Source organism: Cygnus olor, chromosome 6, assembly GCF_009769625.2.
Source record: "Cygnus olor isolate bCygOlo1 chromosome 6, bCygOlo1.pri.v2, whole genome shotgun sequence".
Taxonomy (NCBI): domain Eukaryota; kingdom Metazoa; phylum Chordata; class Aves; order Anseriformes; family Anatidae; genus Cygnus; species Cygnus olor.
The window spans coordinates 26,519,253-26,540,402 of NC_049174.1; the positions used below are offsets into that span (position 1 = coordinate 26,519,253).

General features: G+C 45.5%; 1 protein-coding gene across 7 annotated transcripts in view; it reads right to left on the minus strand.

The window, feature by feature from the left end:
• The window catches only part of GLI2 (GLI family zinc finger 2), a 193,005-nt gene that overhangs the window by 125,679 nt on the left and 46,176 nt on the right, over positions 1 to 21,150 (minus strand). For 4 of the 7 annotated variants that reach the window (XM_040561197.1, XM_040561199.1, XM_040561200.1 and 1 more), the window contains exon 2: positions 13,334 to 13,496. In XM_040561197.1, the coding sequence (XP_040417131.1) occupies positions 13,334 to 13,466 (133 nt within the window). In that variant the 5' untranslated portion in view covers positions 13,467 to 13,496. The remainder of the gene's footprint in view (positions 1 to 13,333; positions 13,497 to 21,150) is intronic. The other 3 variants (XM_040561201.1, XM_040561203.1, XM_040561202.1) reach the window with 1 other exon arrangement.

A 21,150-nucleotide genomic window follows, 5' to 3' on the forward strand; every position in this document is an offset into this window, starting at 1 on the left:
TCCTAGAAGCCCTCTCCCCGCTCCAGGCCTGAGGACAAGCTGTGGGATCCCCAGGGCTTCCCACACAGGCCACAGCAGGCCTGGATGCTGCCTCCCTCTCCCCTCACCACAGTGTCCGGGAGGTATGCACGCCTTGCAGGAGGCGGCTGAAGCACTCCTCAAGTGGCCCTCTCCACGTTGTAGCACTTGGGTCGTCCTGCCTGAGAGGGGACCATCATGTGAAGCCCAGGGCAAAGCACGTCACTCCATACCTACCACGGTGACACCCCAGTGACAACCCCAGCACCTCTCCCTCCCTCGCCCACTGACCCTCTCGATACTCTCCACATTGCCAAGGAGGTTGGCAGATGGTTTCTCTGACCAAGCCATTACATTTCTGACCCAGGTAGGTAGGAAGGGATGAAAATCCAAACACCTTTGCCACAGAGAAAAGGTAGATGTGGCTGTGGGGCCAAGCGTGTTGCTACCAACCATCTGCGTTCCCAGGGCACGTTAAGCCTGGGATCTGTGTTAGTATTCTCCGCCAGGCATCTGGCAGATATTAAATACCAGCCTCCCTAGAGAACTTGTTACCTCCTCATGCTTGACTGGGTGAACATAAGCAAGAGCCATGCTTGTACCTGCTACCTGAAGAGGCTAGATGAAGCCTATCTGAAACATGCCAAGACCTTGTATCTGTCATTACCATACCAATTTCCTGAATGGAAATCCTGCCTGTCTTTCACTTAATCTGTCCTCTATCTCACTATGTGACCAGAACATGCTGTACCAACTACAAAGACAGGCCAGTATGTGACTCAGAAATGTGATTTCTACAAGTTACCTAGAGGACTACTGCTTCAAAGAGCATCAGGTTTTGGAATAACAGTGTCAACAACCACTGATAGTCCTGACCTGTCACTGACATGCGGTGAGCTACTTTCGCACTGGGCCATGGACTTAGAGAACAGCTTCATCAAAAGTCCAGTTGTCTCAGCGTAGTAGCCTCATCATCACAACTAACATGGATGTTCTTCTTGCTTCTCTACCTTTTGTAGCCTTCTGCACCCAGCCAGCTCCTGTCAAGTTTCTATGAGCTTGTAATTCTTCCACTCCAGTATTTTCATGACTTCTCCCTTTGCTGCCAAGTTCTGCTCATGAAGATCCCACAAAATGGTGTCTTTTGGCAGAAACCCTGCTGTTACAGTTTTGTTCCTTATACCTCTGGCCAAAGGCTGGTCAAAAGCCTTCCCATCCCTCACACAGCTCAGCCATCCTCCTGCACCTCTGGTCTAGGCTATGTCTGCTGCTACATTAATCATCTTATCTAAGTAAATTCTTTTGACTATAATCCACCACAGTTTCCATAATGGACTTTAAACCTCTCTCCACTGCTCTGAGACTGCTGGGACCTTGTGGCTTACCCCATCTTGTAACAGTTCTGCAAAATTTTGAAGCAGTAATCATGTCCTCCCTAGTTATAAGTCCACAGAGCACTGATCAAATGCTGCTGACACCAACTTTTGCCTCATTAAGGAGTATGCTAATTGTCTGGAAAAAGTATTTCAGAACTACCTGCAGAACTTCTACCAGAAGATTCACAAGTGGCATGGCCACCTCTGTGTATGACAAACTACTTGGCTCTTCTGTGAGCCACCACTTCATGTACACATCTGCACCCTTCGTATCTGATGAGACACCGTCCCTCCTTCCTGGTATCCACACGCACAGCATTCATGGGCCAGTTCCCTGTGCCAGCTGGCTGCCATAGCCTTCAAATTCCCACTGTCTAAGCACGGTTTGGGCCACTAGCCCCATGCCTCACAAAACACAGGGTTAAGTGAACCAAGTTCAGGAGGACATTTCTATTCTGCCCTTAGGACTTAACTACTGGAGGGTTTTGAAGTTGGAACAGAAGAGTTTTTCACTTGGGTCACAGAAAGGGAGAATAAACTAAAACCATCTTTACAAGAGACACTGCAGATACTGGCAGTGAGGAAAGGCCCTTTGGGCTGATACTTAGAGAAAGCTCATTTCTATCCCTGCTCAAGTGCTACAGAGGTTAAAGACCTGCTACAACCTGCCATAAAAGGCAAAAACCACATTAATAGGAAATGTGTTCCCCTCCCCCCTTCCAAATGTATTTTTTATGAGTAAACATTTCTGTATTAAGACTTACTGTCTTCAAAGATCCCTTTTATGTCCCAAAGGTAACCATTTAAGTGATCTTATAACAGCCGTTACTTATCTTTACAATGGGCAATGCACATGAACTCAGTGTCTGAGACTTTCATTTTGCTATATATTTTTTAGTAACCACACATAAATCCGTCCTGTTTCAAGTGTCAGTGACTCTATATGGCCAAAAGATAGCCTTGGATCTTATTTCAGCTGCTAATACATTGCTTGAGTGGAATTAAAATTGAAAGAGGCACAGAGGTGTGCAAAGCTCCTTTTTTCCCTCCCAACCCTTTAAGCTTGCTCACAGAAGTGCAACACGCACAGAACTCAGGAGAAGAGATGCAAATGTTTTGTGTTTTTGTTGTTGTTGTTGTTTGTTTTTTTACATTTTCAGCCAGCTCATATCTATTTTAAGAGTCACTGCTCCAGCATTTGAAATACAGGACCTTGGATGTTTTAAGGCTATCTTTGTAACAGCATGCAAAGTTTCCTCAGGAGTTTTCCGAATGGGAAAAATTGCACCAGATCAAACAATAGCATTGCTGGCTCCTCTGCAGCTGATTACAGTACTAGTGTGCATGTGCACAGCAGGCTAACAGGAAAGAAAGCTGAAACTCAGCTTTTCTCTGAAACTGTCATCCCAAGTCAGTGATTTTCTTCTTCCATCACCTGGTCCCCAGAACGACACCTTTCCTAAGAGTCTAGCAACAAAGGACTTAGATAAAACAACTATATATTGCTTGGGTCAGGGTGAAATCCTAAAGCTCTGTATGGTTTCTGTAAATTCATCTAGGTCCATCCAAAACCCTGTTCAAGTTCTTGAACCTCAGCAAACTATTTGATAAAGTTCACCCCTAGATTACGCACGTAGAAAACTCTGCTAAACTGGCAAAAAAACACTTTCTTGTTGCCATGTAAGAGATTTACGCAACTATAACATCGTGTTCTCCAACTAAGTTTGCCAGAAGAGATTGCCTGAAAATCTTTCTTACTCCAGAGCACAGTGTAACCCCTTAGAAAACGCTCAGTCTCTGCGTATCCACAAACAGTCTCTCCACTACAGACATTGAAAATGTCTTCTCTATAACAACTTAACCTCATCTTCCCTAACCCTGCAAATCTGTTTTATTGGGCCGCTTTGACAACAGCAGGTTGACACTTCAGAAATACGAACAAGGTCACCCTTGTAACGCAGCGCTCAGGGGCAGCAGCACCCACTTCATGCGGTGAGGAGGGGGGGAATGGCAGCCTCCATGCATTCTGACCTGTTAAGTGCTTCAGTATGACCAGTGCAATAAACATGCTAACCAGATGCTGATTGATGGGCCTCGAGGCCCAAAGAACAACGCAAGTTCATTATATAAACAGGGGAGTGAAGGGAAGTCAAACAGCTTTCCCAAAATCATGAAGGAAGTTTGGGGCTGGATCAGGAACTGAAACTAATTTTCCCCAGGCTCAGTTCTGTGCCTTCACTGTAGGGAGCCACCAAAAAATTGGGTACCTTCACACAAGCAGCCTCTGGGAGTCAGGTCAGCTTCCCACAACACATAATAATTCCTCTCATTAAAATCAGACGTGCAAACCAATGCCTGAATTCCTCACCTATGTGTTTCCCTTTTTCTCCTTTAAAGTGTGGCTATAAATGCCTCACAAAGAACATCACCAGCTCTACCTGCAAACTGGTAGGAACAAGGTTTAGCTTAGCCTCAACCTAACAAAGAAGGCACTTCCACTCATTCACGCAGGACACCAGTATCACCCCAGCGAGCATGCAGAAGTGGCAGCTGCTTGGTTCTCCTGTCGCAGCTGGCCCTCCCCACAAACAGTGGCCATAAACCAAGGAGAGTCCAGGATAGAAAACCAGGTCAGATAAAGATGACAAAAAAATTAACTCGGGGAAAATTAAAATGTTTCCCAAAACTTTGGATCTAGCCCTTACCACTCTCTGCAGGGTCAGAGCATCTCATTAGGTGCAGACATATCTCTGTGCTGGTTTAAACAACCAAACTATAGTGGAAGCAGCGTGCATGGGGCCAAGGCTTATGGGCAGATATCTCCTCTATTGGATGCTTTTCAGGAATACTCAGACACTGAGCTTTTACATCAATACAACTGAAGTTATTAAAACATCAACTTTAACTGTTTACTTAGGGATGCATCTGCTGCAAGCTGTGATTTTTTTGAAAATCTGTCACAGTCAGGAGCTGATCCACACAAGAAAAAAAGAGGACAGCTTTCTGGCCCAAACAGTACCATTCAATCCCTACAAATGTTACTGTATTTTAAAGATCAGATATTAATGACAGTAAACATAAATATTTTGCTTGCAGTACTCCTGTTCTTATTTACATTTCACTTGCAATTGGAAGCATTTCCACTGGAATATATTCTTAGAAGTGGCTGGAATTCCAGAAGATAGAAAGAAGTATAAAAAAAAAGGAGAAAAGCCCTATAGAACTCTCTAACAGACTGTAGAAAACGTAGAATTGATTTCAGACAAGTTTGTGTGAAATCTTTTTCATTTGTGTTCAAGTGGGATCACACAGTGAATTTTTTTTATTTTCATTTTGGACTCAGTCAACCAAAGTGCCCAAGCCATAGCTCATTTCTTTCCACCAGAGTATGCCTGATCTCAACCCAACATCACTACAGGAGTCACAGAACACCCAGTGCAGGTTGCTTTGAAACACGTGCAAACTCACAAGCTTAATATAATCCTAGACCAGTTAGTATGAAATGACTATATCTACTTAATTCCTCTATGGTAGAGCTAAACTTATGATCTTGGCTTGAGGTCTACTCTCTGGCATTACTGTTAAGGTCAGAGAACTCACCCTGCCAAAACAGCCTGCACAGAATTCCTGGGATCTTGATTTATTTCACAATTTAAGGATTCTGCTGTTTCTGTGCCACTTGGTTCTGGAAAAATATTATTCATTATAGTCCCCTAATTATAAGCCTTCTTTCAAAAAAAAAAGTTTTAAATTAGTAACAAGCAATTATTGCTTCTGAACACTTTCATAGCCTTATACAATGTAAAGAAATGGTATTGACTTCCGCAAGAGGATGTTCTCAAAGGCACTATATGATGCATAGACAGCTTATGTTCAACTCCCTTTTGGGGAAAGAAACAACTCCATTTGGCAGACAGACATGAGAATATGAGTCATTTAACCACAATTATGTGGCGTATCAGTGAGACAGGAAGGACTTGCTAGTGGATATGGTGACCCAAGGGACCTGGACTTAGTCCTCTCCACCACCATGGATGTCACACGTACACCACCTATGAACTTCCGAAGTCGCAGAGATGACTGCTTCTTAATTTGTCTCTAAAACCATGAAACCCCTTAGAGCCACCTTGGCCTTGGAAAATTCTTCCCTGCCTCTCTGTTCCCTGTCTGCAGAACGGCAGCAATGGTTTCTCCCTGTCATAGCGGGATGTTCATACACAAGAGGCTGAAGGCACTATCGAGGCTGACAAAGGTAAGAAAAGAGTTCACAGAACCTGAGCTCCCAGACAGCATAGTTCATGTTCTCTTATTAAAAAAACAAAACAACAACAAAAAAAACACGGTGCAGAGGAACGTGGAGAAATGGTGTGCTCTGCACCACGCTCACCAGCACACGAAGCCATGAAAACAGACTGCCTGTTTTCATTGGCTGCAGTTTAAGGAGGAGACAAGAAATACCAAGTCCTCCTTTCACTCCGAGGCGTGTGGCTGTCTTCTCAAGGCCATGCAGAAATTCTTTAGAAAGTGCCGGGAATACAAGCCCCGTTTCTTGGTACTGGTATTGGATACACAGCATTTCTAGGAACATTTTTCTCTGCCATTCGTCTGACCTCAGGAGCAGTCCCACTGCTCCACAGAGGCAGCCGTGGAACACTCTGCCAAACCCTATCAATTATTTAGCGTCAAAAGGAAGACTTAATCTGTGTGATAAAAGAATGGATTTTATCTAAGGCTTGTTCTCCTTAAAGTGATTTACACAACTGGACTCTCTAGTTGCTTCCCTTAGCATAATTATTTACTTCTGCATTAATAGCCTTCCTCCACTTGGGTTATTTTTAGGAGCCTTTTGTAGCCTTTAGAATTTACTGGTTTTTCCTTGGCTGCTTAGTAGGGATTTTAAATTGCCCATCCCTCTGAACAGGCAGGTGAAACACTAGTCTTGTCAGTGCTGGTGTGAAGCCGCAGCAGGTCTGGGGAAGCTGCACCCCCAGCTCGGAGGATACCTGGGGGCTGAGTTTGACTCCGACTTGAGAAGCCTTGGGGTGAGATTTCAGTTCAGAGCTGGCAGCCAGGGCTCTCAGCCTGCTCATCTGGCTGCGGGCTGATGAATGTGAATGATGACCTTTAAAACATTAACCTCCTTCCACCTTGGTTCCTGGTTTTAATGCCACTCTGCACAATTTTGGCCAAGTCACAAAGACTTGAATTTGCCCCACCTAACATTAGCTACCTTAAATCAGTCATGAAGTCCTTCAGGGAAAAAAGCACCCATCTCCACAATGCGATTTACGCCCACCCTACTGCAAAGGGACACCTAAATGCAAACTAAACACCTAAAATTTATCCAGCCACCCTCAGACAAAACAATTCCCATTCCCAGTCCCCCATGATTGCGGCAGGTTCAAATGCCATGGTTAATGGATGGTGTTGGGAGAATTAATTTACAAAACCTGTGCAAATTCTCAGGTAAAAAGCTGACACAGAGGCTAAAAATACAAACTATGGCAATACACTGGCAGCACAGAAGAGACAGTCCAGGAAGGCATCACCATAAATATAATCCATTATCACCACCGATTTTCTTACTTGACTAAATATGAGCAATCTACAAATAGGTAAGTTTAGCATTGGTTAAAAAGGTTATATTTAGGTGCCCTCTGAGTGGCACTTTACTGAAGTCTAAACTGTATCCATGGGAAAGGAGATACATCAGCACTTGCCAGAATAAGCTTTTGAAGCTTACAAAGTAACAGAAAAGCAGAAGCTATTATTATGATGACTACTGCTAATGATGATGATAATAGACTCAAAAAATACAAAGGTCTTTCAGGTGGTACTTAGTGGTAGGGATCACCAGTGCCAGAACCAGCCTGTGAAGAATACCTTTTTCTATTTTAAACCCATAAAAGCTTTTGGAGGTGGTGTGCAATCCTGCAACGTGGTTAGGGGCAAGATTAAATTGCTCTGTCTTCAAAGTACTTTGGCATCTGTAATGGGCTGAAACAGTAGGAATCTCTGGTATGACAATTTGGGGGAGCTGCATACAATCGATAAATGCTGGCTGATATTATGAAATTAGTATATCATCAAGTGCTTGGGTGATATGACACAAGCATCTTCTGTGAGGGCTATGTGATGTGAACCACAAAGCCTGCAAACATTAATGGTTATCCACTCTGAGGCTGACAGGGCTGGCTACCACACAGAGAAACCCTGCGCAGGGGCTCAGGAAGAGGGTTTCCCCCATGAGGAAAAACAAACAAACAAACAAAAAAAAAAACCACCACCTCAACAACAAGTGGCCAAGTAGCGGGACTCCAATCACCTGATGAAGTGAAGGGTTGCCCAACAAAGAATGTTGCTGACTGAAACCCAGAGTTGAAAGCCCTGGATGAGGGAGAGAGATCAGGCAGAAGATGTGGTTTTGTGGCACAGTTTATGGCAATTTTAATTATTAAAATTCTGTCACATGTAGCTGAAATAATCAACCACCTCCTCCCACAGTGCTCTCCACGATGCCTGTACAACACATATTGTTATTTGAACATAAAAAAGGTGCATCATGGGTTCCACTTCATCCACCTCTGCGTGGATTCATCTGAACTACCCCAAAGAGCAGGTTTCAAGCGACCAACATAATACAAAGCTTCCAGCTAGCCACAGCCCTTGATATCCTGTGACTGAGGGACAGAATCAGCCTTGCATGAGTGCGAGCATCTCTGGCTTCCCAGAGGGAAACCAGTGGGTACACAGGAGAGACCCGTAGACAATCTGGTCAGCTGGGGGGCCTATGGTGACAAAGAAGCCCACTTTAAGACCCGATGGAATCACATTTAAGACTGACAGAAGCGTTCAGGGAAGAAATACAATTTTTGATTGCTAGTACTCTTACACCAGTGTTGCGCTTAAGCCCTACCCAAGGTGGGGGGCCACTGAGCTACATGCAGAAGATGCTTAATAGAGACAGTGGCTGGCAGGAGAATTTTGCAATCTAAATTACAGGACTTTCCCATCATTCTGTTTTGACCACTTGCTCCCTTCCCTCCTGCAGCCAACCCAGACATTTTAAAGTTGTATACAGCAAAGCAATACAGGGCAGGGGAGCTAAGAATGTGCTTGCACTGGTTATATCCGTTTTTCTGGAAAATGTGAACGACCAAAGGAAAAACGTACTTTTGAGAAGATCCCTGCCCCTCCAGGGTGGATGGAGGAGATGACTTCATAGGGGCTGTTCTCCTAATTTGTCTGAGTCTCAGGCCACATGAACTATATATTTTTCAGTGCAGTGAGGTCTGCTGGGATGCTGGCATTTCCTCCTCCTCATTTACATGGTCTTCCCATAATACAGCGCTGAGACAAGCTGAACTGCACAAGGACGCCCTGCCAACACCACTTGGGGCTTGCTTACAGAAGACCTCTGGAGAGCGATGGGAGGTGCTCCCTGCCCTTCTTCTCTGCCTATGAAAGGGCTGAGTGTGCTACTTCTGCAGCACTGAGCATTCCCACCAGCCCATAAATCAAGTGACCAAACTCCATCCCAATCTCTGATCCACTGCAGAAAAGCCCAACGCTCTGCCCTTACAGCACACGCGGGGCAAAGAGCTGTATTTCATCAAGCGAATCCTTAATATCAGGGGAGAGTCGTTACCTCCTGGAAGAAAGCATAGCCAGAGTCTTACTGGTTCTGAAGCTTGGTTTCCCCATGTTTACACCAAATGACTTGTTGAACTTCATTATATACAAAGTATTTCCATAGATCAGAGGCAGGGAGACCTGTGCAGCTAACATAAAATAAATTACCACCCTGTGATAAATGGTTCTATTAGCAATCCAGATTGTTAAACTCAGATACAACAGGATGAAGGGAGCACTGCCCCATTCATTCTCCCTGCGGCAGATACTGAGTTGTAAATAGGTTATTTTGTGTGTAAATAACACATTAAAACTCAGCATTAGCTGTGTCTTTTGATAGAGAGGAAATTGTTCCAAATAAATAATCTCGGACAGGAATGTAAAATAAGCCAGATTTAATAGTGCATGCCTGCTGCAGCCGTGTTAAACATGACTAAAATGATAAACCCCAGAATATACTAATAGTAAACTATGCTCTGACATCAAAGTAATGAGGCTGTATTTCTACCCAGCTTTAGAAAAGCTAAAATTAGTCTTGACAGAGCCAGACATCAGAAAAATGTTTCAAACATAAACACCATCAATTTGGGAACTTGGTGTTTGTGTCATGCTGAGGGTGGGGTGGAGAGGAAAAGGTGCATTCTGGGTCTTGTTAAAGTCAGGCAGTTAACATTTAGGAGAATTTGTATTTAATTTTTATTACAAGATGAGAAACCCATCTTCCTAAGTATCTCTGCCTTTGAAAGAGTGGCTCATTTAAATTTCTTCTGCAGCCACATGCCTGGGCTTCCTTGTGCATGCTCATGCGGAGGCTACTGCAGTGCTAACCTGTAGGACCCAACCTGGTCTCACTCACATGCTGCTCTGCTCCAAAACCTTTTTCCTCTTTGAAGCAATTCACACTTTTGCACCCAGGAAATGGGTTTTCTAAGCATGAAGTTGCCCTTCCAGAACTGGAGGCACCAGAAGTGCGAGGGTCTTTTATAGATTTGACTATCTATAGCTCCTAAATACTATCATTACACCAGCTTCCATCTCTGTCACACATATACACATGTATCTATTGAAAAAGAAAAGAGGAGCTTTGACTCCTTGGCCAGCATGATTTATGGAAAATTAGGAGAGACTTCCTTGATGTCCTTTCTGTACGGCTAGTTTCAGAACATCTGATCAATGAGTTACTACAAACAAAGTCAGGGAAGATCTCTAAAACAGCAGTTTTAGGACACTAAAAATACAAGACACATTGTTAACACAAAAGGACTCTTTCCCACTGACAGAATCAACAATGCTGATCTCTTTTCCTAGAGCTATAACTTAATTTGTTCAAGGCTGCAAACATTTGGGACAAAAATCCAAAGCAAGAGAACTAGCCATTGTGACTGGACATATTATTACATTACAATAATATAGTTTAAATAATAATATAATAAAAAAGCTATTCTTCAATTATTTAAGTAATACTCAAGTTTATTGCTTCAATTACCTTAATTGTAAAGAAACCCTTATGAATCTATTCATTTCTACAAGGGAAAAAGAAAACCCTGTGATCAGAGAAACACACTATGTTGGCACTCCATCTGTGTGACTCAGTAGAATAAAGGAGAAATGTGTTGCAAATTACGTCTGCTTGGCTCCGGAGAGCAGCTTGGTGATCTGCAGCATGAGCTGAGCTTTGCTGCCACTTTCTCACATGCTAGTACAAAGAGTAAAACCTCTACAATAAATAAAATCAAGAGTTCGTGTTGGATGAGAATAAAGACATGTGCGTATGGCCCCAAAGCAGGGTGGGGAGCTTGGCGGCCCTCCCTTTAAAGCCTGTCTGCTGCTGTTCCCTCCTTGAGCTGAGCAACGTAATTAATCTCTATGCCTCGTTTGCTTTCTTCTGTAAGAATATGAGCATAAATATGTATATTCCTGGCCTGTTATGAGTAATTACACTAGTTTAGTGAAGCAAATGTTATATTAGTATGAATACTATGTAACTACAACCTTGCCACGCTACCCAGCCTTTTTATTATCTGCTACATCACACCTTGCAGTTAACTGATGTTAGAAGAAGATTTTGTATTAATTTCTCTACTTACAAGCACACGCGCAGCACTGCGCCCTCACAGGAGCAAGTATTACTTCTGGCCAGAGTTCAGAGAAGAGCCCTGAACCACAACACCGCTTGCATTACCTGCAGAGCCCCGGCGCCTGTAGCCCATCACCAGCTCCTTCACTGCTGGCCATTTCAGGTCATTTATTAGCACTTCTCTTCCCAGCATGATACAGATTTCGCTCTTTACATCTCATTACACAATGCTTTCATCATGCTTCTCCTGACATCTTCAAACAATCCTCTGCTCACTTCTCCACTTCCTCTTAATAAAAGTGGAAATATTGAGCCCGTAAATCATTCTTTCCAAAGGCGAGAGTGCACTGCTAACGCGACGTATAAAGCTGGACGCATAAAAGCCAGCCCAGACCCTGGGGGTACCAAAAGGGCCCACGGACACCCCAGCTTGGGGGGACCCCGATTTCCGTCACATCTCTGGGAACACAGAGGCTGCTTCCTTGGTGGAGGCACTCCCAGGGTACGTGCCAGGTGGGGAGAAGGTGTTTATTAGCAACAGCATGTATGTGGGCTTTGAATTTTAGCACATGCTTGGACTTCATTGGCACCTATCAAACCTTTGAACCTGCCAGTCACTTAGATGATGCTGAGAGTGGGCTGCCTCTGGTTTCTACAGCGTCACTTCTTTAACAGGGATCAAAGTCTGCAGGGAGTGGCAAACTTCAGTGCGTCGACATTTCTGCCTTTCCCCTATTTCTACAGCCCAGCAAGCTCTACTTTCTGTCACTCTGCATAGTGCTCATGAGGAAGGTAGCTCAAAACCCACTCAATAGTGTGAAATTGTGACTTTCCAACCAATTCTGTGCAAGACATTTTCTAGGTCTTTTTAAGAAAAACTTTCCCTTTGGCTATGAAAGTTTACCAAAGTCATGAACTAATCTGCTAGAATATGTTCTAGCAGCTGCTTCCTTATTCTGTACATTGGTATCTTCCCAGGCCAAAATGAAAATGAGAACTGGGTAACCAAGGTGTTGAAAGAAGGGATAGATAAAGCAGATTTAAGCAATTTGGGCCAGGATCTATCTTCCCAGCTCTGCCAACAAAAAAACACAAACTCTCCAGACGAGCTGTGTAAGAGACAGAGGAGCCTGCAGAGGAATCGTCCGGCTCTCCAGGGTGGTGAGAAACCACCGAGCGGTGAAGGAAGGGGTGGAGAAGGGTTAATTTTGGGGTAGAATCTGGCTAGCAATATGTTATATTTTAAACAACAAAAAAGCTTTCTGCAAAGTTTACACAGCTGGGATGTCCCTTGTCACATCTGAGCTGTGCAGCCCCTTCTAAGTTTGTCTCCTCACACCCTGCCCAGAAGGGACGCCCTGTCCCAGGTCCCCAGCGAGAGCTGCGTGGTGCCTCCCTGGTGGGCACAGCCTCACCCACAGCTGGAGCCACCACAAAGGGCCCTGGCACCACCCTGGAGAACCACCAGCCCCATGCACGTGTATCAGTGAGGGATGAACTTTTTGGGGTGGTGAGTTGCCTGTTCCACATGGGCAGGTGGGAGGAGGAGGGAACAATGTGCCTGCAACGTCCCCCCCCACACCAATGTTACACCCACCAAAACTGACCCTGCTCCCATCCATGAAAGCATCCTGATGGACCAGCAGGACCACAACCTCACCGAAAATACTCATAGAAACAGGAGTCAAGATCTCAACTATTTCTGATGTAACAGCACAGACGGAATGGTCTTTATCTCTGTGAACCACCTTGGATGGACTATCCCAAATTCCTCCCCAACCACAAAATCCCAGCAGTGACAGCCGAAGACGACGCAGCCTGTTTAGCTCATTAGCAGGATCACAGCTGGCGCATGACACTGTCCCCGACCATGAAAACAGGGCCAGCCATGTTTTAACCCCTCCATGGAGGAGCGGCTGGCACCGTGCAGCGTTGGTCCACTGGAGGCCCGTGGCGATGTGCCGCCTCAGCTCTCCGATGGGCACATCTCACCTCCCGGCCTCTCCCCAGCCCTGGGCCAGTTCATGAGGACTGGCAGTGACTTGTCACAGTGTGGTGACGTTCAGACACCACGCGGTGACACAGATTCCCACTCCTGTGACCTCCGACGGCCGAGAACCCCAATAAACTCAGTGTTCACAGGAGGACAGATGCCACTGCGCTTATTAAATTCTTACAGTCTAATGAAAAACACCCCTGCTGCTTTCAAAGTGTGGAAAACATAAAGTACCTCCTTGTGTCACTGCTGCTCCTGCAGCTGCTACAGGAGTGGGTTTCTTCCCCGTCTCTGTAAAGCCATTCCCCTCCAGAACCACACCTTTTCCTTCTTTTTTCCCAGCAGCAGTTGAAGCAGAAGTTTCCATCTTAGGCGTGCATCTTCCAGCTCAGAAACCCTACAAGACATAAAACAAAACCAGATTCTGGTCACTCACAATAACAGGCAAAATCAGCTCCACAAGCAAGCAGCCAGTGCTTCGGCAGAGCTCAAAAGTAAACTGTGAGCAGCAAAGATGTGCTGCGTTTCTGACTGCAGAGACGCAGCCAGTACAGCAATTACGAGGCAGAAAGGACACAGCCCTGCAAAGGTGGCTTCAAGAAGCTGAAGGCCTAAAAGGATCAGGACCAAAACACTTTTTAGCCTCTCTTAGACTTGGGCTGTGTAACAAAGCAGATGGGTCCAAAGGGCTTTGCAGGACTGAGGGACAGGTAAGATGCAGAAATTCAGTATGTATAAAACTGATTTCTCCATCCTGTACATGACCTAGTCCACCATAAAAAAAAAAAAAAGTCAGCCAAAAACTTTCCAGTACTGGTAACAGATAAAAGCACATTTTAGTTGTTTTTGTTTGTTTATTTTCCCAGTTTGTGCTTGTTCTGTACGCTAGTGCTGACCCTGTGCCCTGCCCAGCCCTTTTCAGCGGTGAGTACGGGTAAGCCACAGCGGGTCTGTAGGAGGTGAGGAGCAGTGAGGACGAACATCAACCGATTCCCCTCCTCCCAAGGAAATTCTTCTCTCCAGACCAGTCATATGGGAAAATCCACTGCAGCTTTACCCCTGTTACAAATAGCAAAGCAAGTGCTGGTGAAAGCTCCACAAAACAGAAGATATCAAAGCACAAAATTTTTTTTAAAAGCTTATGGCTATGAAAAAACACAGCTCCCAATCTGTTGCTGGCTTCATCATTTGTTCTTTGTCACAAATTTACCTCGTCTCCCTAAAGAAAATATAATATATGCACACTGCAAATTTCACATGAAAATGGGGTTTCTATTAAACAAGCAGTCTGGCTTCATTTCTGACAGCAAACACTTCCATTTCCCCTATTTTAACTTGTTTTATTTCAAGTGTCTCCAGGTGACTCCTGTTTTCACAGGACCCGCAGTTACCTGGCACTCCCAGCCTCAGGCTGGTCCTGGGAAAACCCACGGCTAATTCCTCCTTCCCCTTCTATTTTTAATGTGGATCTACAATTTTTCAGATGCAAATTTTTCAGCTCCTGAGATACTCGGGAGCATTCTGGCTATTTTCCTTACACGAGTTAACTGGATCAGCCAAAAGATGCCTGGGAAACCACAGAGCTCTTTCTGTGTGCCGACAGCTTTCCTGCCATTGTATCAACTCAAACCTCCCTCCCTCCATCCTGGAGGACTGACCGACTCCTGAGCATCCCGGGTTAAAAAGTTAACACTCCTAAAAACTTCAAAACATGTAAAAATTCTAGGAACTCCTGATCTGTAACTTTTGCAGTTAGCTGTCTATGACCTCGGTGCAAGCACTTCATTTTGTGGTTGCTTTCTTTTTTTTTTTTCTTCCTTCCCCCCTGTCTGTTGTAGTGTTTTTCGGGCAGTTCTCGTCCTGTAACTTCAGGATGGACAAGCAGAAAGCCCAGCCCCTCTTCCCCACTGTGTGATGAGCTGCAGCGGCTGCTCGGCCTTACAGGACCAAGTGGGGCATCAGCACCAGTCCCTTAAAACACTTCCATCTCCCATAAATACACTGCCGTCCTTGCTGGCACCCTGGAGGGACCTGCGCGGGCTGGACACAGCCCTCCAGCATCGCTGCTGCTGCCCAGGCTCCAGCAGGATGGTGGCCACCAAACTCCTTGCCCCAGGAGCCTTCAGGCACAGCTCCTGGTAATGGCACCGCTGGGCGAAGCATCTGTGGTCCCAGTTTGTGGCTTTAAACAGCCCAGCTCACATTGGAAAGGACGAGACCCACAATTACAGGCTTCAGCAATGCTCCAGCAAACGCCGAGGTGGCCCCTGAGGTCCTGTCCCAGCGTGTGCGGGGCTCGGTGGCAAACACAGGACAGGTTCTTGGGGCCAGGGCGTTTAATCCAGAAATCAGGTTGGGTTACAGACCACGTATGAAAAAAGCACACTCAAACTGGAGGAGTATTTGACCTCGGTCTGACAGCCTGGGCTTCTGTTCGCTAAGCAAATAAACCTCGGAGGCTACGTGATGAGCCCCCCACCTGTTTCTCCTTAGTCCCTCCTTTCAAGGCTTGGCACCCGTGTTTGAAACCAGACGCTCGCCCCCGCACCCCCGGAGCTGCCCTGACCCTCGCGGGAGGTGTCCTCGGGGGGCCACGGGCTGCAAAACCCCACAGCCAGGGAGGGGACAGGCTGGAAACAGAAATCGCTCGCCTGCGAAGCATGCAGATTAGAGCCACGTTTTCTTTTCCAGAGTGGTGCCTGACGTGAGATCTCTAAATCCCTGCCATAGACACCTCAGTAGGGACCCAGTTTTTCAGATGTGTCATTTACCCAACCAAAATCTGACAAGAGATCAGGCCCATATTAGAAAATCTCACCTTTGTAGCTGTATGCTTTCCTTTCAAATGAGTTAGGAATTAAAAAAAATAAAATAAAAATTCAAGTGATTCAAATAAATGTTTGTATTAAACAGGTAAATCCTTCTCAAATACTGGATTAGGGAAAAAAAAAAAAAAGAATGCAACAACTCTAATCTTAGAGGATTTAGGATAATAAGTCTGTAATTATTTTTACTGTGTAAAGGTGCTTGGGGAAGAGCTGGCTGGAGGCTCCAACTACGGAAGCTTTTCCCAAGGCAGCAGTGACCAAAAGCGGCTCTCCTCCAACAGCCACCCACGTCCAGGAGGACACGAGCATCCTCCCAGCCGGATCCTGCCCTGCTCAGCACCTCCACCCACAGACCAGGAGCGAGGGAGCTCCAACACCGCTGCCACCTCCCACCTCCCAAGGCTCCACGGGTGACGGCTGAGACAGAGCGACCACCAACCCCCTGCATCAGCCGTGTGTGACCAGGACACAGCGATGGAGCTCTGGAGATTTAGGTCCCTGTCCCGGCTCTGCTACCATCCCCTCTGTGTCTCTGGGCAAAAAGCTTAACCTCTCTCACAGCTGGTTTCCACGGCCATAAAATAGGAAATAGCACTTTGCAAATATGGCAAAGTGCTTTGAGATCCTCGGAGGCACAAGGTTATGGAAGTATTTTTATTACCAGTACGAGAAGATATATTGATGGAGGCAGTCAATCCACACCATCCAGGAGCACTACATTCATTTTTTAAGCAATGCATAGTTTGCTTTCTGTTCAATGCTAAACTTTTTTTGCTGCTCTGTGCCACACAGAATTTATAAATTCAATGACAGATTAATCTTAGCAGCGAGCCATTTGGCATGAAAAAGGGTTTCACAGGGAGCTTGCTTTTTCCTGTAAAGAGCATGCATTTAGGAGTGACTATACAGAGAAAGACCCTGTGCACTTATTCAAGCACAAGTCCCTGCCCTCCATCATTACTCAGAATTAGAAACCCAAAATGGATTACTCAGATTGTTCCTAAGGTTTGTAGCTTTCTCTGCAGGAGGAGGGTTGGGTAATTGATTTTGACACTAATACCAGCACTATTCATATGCCCTGTAATATAATTCTGCAGCGACACTAAAAAGGCAGCCATCTGAGATCTGAACAAGGAAAGTGCTATATGATTTGCCCTAGACAACCCCAGCTATTTTAACAGCTGCGTTGTATATTAAAAGGGAGAAATCCCAATAGAATTAAAATCAACAAAGTCACATTTGCCTTTGAGGGAAAACAAGAAGCCATAAACTTTCCTAATAAAACAATCCCTCCTGCTAAGTGCTTGAGGAATGGTCAAAAGAGCTGTCCCAAAATGCCTGTGTCTTTTGGAGGGCATCAGCCTGAAAAGGACTGCCAGCAACCTCGGGAATGAACAGATACTCATCAGACATACCCCCTGCACACCCTTTTCTTGAAAAGACATTTTCTTCTTCAGGATTTCTCTTTCATCAGGAAACCCCTTTCTCCTCCCCTGGACAGAACAGAAAGCAGACATTTCCTCCAGCAGGCTGATCTGTCAAACACGAATCACCACTCTTGGCCATCCCTCCCTAAATATTCAGTACCAGCATTGGGGTGACCCTCACTGGCACCCACCGGAGGACAGGGTCGGGGTGTGCCTGCTGCTGACAGCAGCACCACGTCCACCACAGCACGGCCGGCTCCTGGTGTGGGCGATGGGAGCTGGGACAGCCCTCACGGGTTCCTGCCCAGGTTTGTCCTCACGCACCCACAGGTTCTGCCCCACTGCCCCCCATGCTGATGCAACGCACTTCTGGCAGCTTTCCCTGGCGTGCCGTGCCATTTTAGTTGGTACAAGCAAAGAGATGCTCCCGCCATCTCTTCTTTTGCAGTGGACAGTGTCATACAGCTAAAATCTTCTGGATACACGATCTGCTTATGAAATTCAACGTGAGCCAACTGTTTTGAACACTGGCTTAATACAGAGGCTGCTGTGATCCTTTTCAGTCTCCCAGGGTTTGAGGCAAATTATGTTCTCAGTTACACAGAAGTAGCAGCAGTTAACCCAGTGAAGTCATAGGCTCTACACCAGAGCAAAACTTGACCCCTCTGTTTTCTTTTATATCAGCAACAGCTTCACATTACTAAAGAAAGTTTTCTCTGTCCACATGCCGCTACTAAACGTCGGGACTATCCAAACACACCGTCTGTTGCTGAAGGATCTACAAGTGTTTACAGAATATTAATCTCAGGTAAAAACAGCATAAATATTACTGCAGAACTAACCACTTTTGGGGTCCTCCTGACACCAGGTTTCCAATCTTGACATTTATTAGGAATGGCCTCCTTGGGCCAATCTCAGCGGGTTGGTAACACATGGAAATTAGTGCTGTACGCTGGGGTGTGCACACGTAGAGCAATAGCTGCCTGCCTGGAGGCCCCTGATGCCCCTTCCAAGCTTGAGAAAGCTTTGTGGGGAGTCCCAACCTCCTCCTGGGAGATGCTGTGGGGAGGGAGGACAGGAAGCAAAGATGACCCCACGCTGACGGAAGTGGTGTTACGAGGGCACAGAGCAGCTCAGGGCTTCTTCTCTCTTTCTACCTCCTTCCCCAGCTCCTACTTTTAGAGGGAACAATACTGGGATGCCGAAGGGAGGAAGGAGGGAGCTGTGCTGGCTTTCAGCAGAGGGGATAGAGGGACAAACAAGTTCTGCCCACCCTCCTCCAAACATAAAGCTAAAACTGGGCAGAAACCTGGGGGTTCATAAGGCTTCACCAAATGGTTCCAGCCCATGGCAAAAATACTATCACTCCAAAAAGTGGAAAAATAAAATAAAAGAGACAAAAAAAACAACAAAAAACAAACACCAGGAGAGTTGGCAACACTGCAATAGTTATACAGGCTCTGGAATGTACAAAGACTGAAATCAGAGACTTAGCATCTCTTTTGAACTTCAAAAACAACAAGTCTCTTCAAATCACTCTGTTAATTGGCTTTAAATTAGAGTTCTAAGTTTAATGAACAAATCTTACGCATACGGCATGAAACGGATATGCTTCTAGATTAACTTCCTGATCAACACCATCTGCCTTTTCCATATGGCAACAACAAACCAAAAGCATGGGGAAGAAGCCTCTCTTGCCTTGCTGTGAGGGGTCAAAGTGCAGCCGGGACTGCCTGGTGCTTGGCAGCATTTCCCTGTAACACAATAACCTCAGAATATCACCTCCAATCAATTCCAGAACAGCCGGGGATATTCCAGGCACCAGCGGGCACAACTCTGCCCAGAGGGGTGGAAAAAAAAAAGAAAGGAGGCAAAGTATGGAAAAATGCACAATGGGAAGGAAGCTTGAGAGAGAAAGGGATGTTTGCACAGACGACTGGTTGGATGTGGAAAGAGTAGGGGGTTCCTGAAGATGGAGAAGAGCATGGGAGACAGAGAAGCAGCGTGAATAAAGGGAAAGAATGATGACCTTAGAGACTAGAGCAGATAAGACTTTACTGAAGAATAATGAGTGAATATTGAAAATACGAGTGACAGGCACGAAGCAGGCAAATCACGTGCAGAAAGACAGAAAAGAGTGGCATGGAAAAGAAGAAAGACTACGAACAGAGCTGGTACCATAGGAGATGAATACACATAGCCCTGCTGGGGCAGGGGAGGTCATGGCATGGTGTCTAGCATGGAAGGGAGGCATAACACAGAGGGGAGAGAGGCAGAAAATACTCAGATAACTTGCAAGGAAGCAAAACGAAGAAATACGAGAGTATCTTACGAAAGAAATATACCCTGCAAACAGCTCTGATGAATGCAGCCTTCCAGTGTGCTCTATCATCCTTAGGAGTTGGAGTAACTAGATGCAAGGATATACTCACTGCCTCCTGTGGTGCCAGGCATACGATGGGAAACACTCTGAGATGCACCTGAGAAAGAGTCCTAACTGCTGCCCTCCTTGCACCGACCACAACGGCCTTCCACTTCTATCAGACAAGGCCAGTGGAGTTACCGGGGGTGGTCAGAAACTATCACCACCTGCAATGTTTTTAGGAGTCTGGCTACCTCCTCCAGAGCTAGCATTCGCCAGCTGGATGCTCTTTGGAGGCTTTCCAGAAGGTACCAAACACCAAGTGGTCCCTGGGCAGCAAGGGTGCAAAGCAGGTGTCTGCACAACAGCACCCAGCGTCCTAAGTCCTGTGTGGGGCTGGCAGATGTGGCACAGGACCTACAGGAGCCTTGTGCTTTTCAGGAATGACAGCCAGAGGCCAGGTTATCCAGGGACGCTCCAGGGTGCCAGATGCAAACAGGCAGGCCACAGAATTAAAACATAAATGTTCTTTCCCTTTCTAAAGCCCATTTACTTTATGGGCTGTGGTTACTGGATAGGAGATGGCACTGAAAAAAGGAACTCAAACCTTCTTTGGGTTTAGCCTGCTGATTTGGTGTTTTTCATGAACACTAATGTCACTTTAATGTTGCCGCTTCCTTACAAATAAGACCAATTTATAAAGTATCAGATAAACTTGAATCATTTCCCCACTTCAAGTAGGTTTTCAAGTTGCCAACCTTGGAGCCTTGAACAGAAATTATCTTTCAGGTGCTGGGTTAAAAACAATTACAATACATCATCAAAACATATAAGCAGACATAAAAGCTCAAAGCCAGACACAGATTCGGCACTGGTCCATGCTGAGACATGCAGGCTGGGGTACATGACTTTCCTCTCTCTCTCAGAAGTTATCTTTGTTTCTCACTTTGGAAGAGCTGAGAAGATGGAGGAGTGGGGGCTGGAGGGAAGAGCCTTTTGTGGTGGATCAGGAAAACAAAGTCATGCTTGTACTTTTTCAAAGCCAATCCTACGTGTCTTATCATGAGAAATGTTTTATTATGCGAATTCCAACATGCGAAAACCGTCAAAGAAGATAATCAAGACACTCCTGCATTCAGACTTTGTGTTAACTTGCTGCAAAAATATGGGAGGATGCCACCAGGTAAACAAAAATTGCTCAAAAGTGATGCGTCACCATTAGAACTGGTTCATGAATCTTCACTTGCTTTTTCTTTTGTTTGCTTTGTTGTTGTTGTTGTTATAGAGAGAGAATTTTAGCAAAAGAGTTGTCTAAGTATGTGTTTTTTATGAAAATCCAAAGAAATTTTCGATTTCCTGTAATGGAATTTTCTTTTTTGGGGGTGTGGGGGGGGATTTTTTCCCCCTCAAAAAAATACTTTAACCATGAGAATA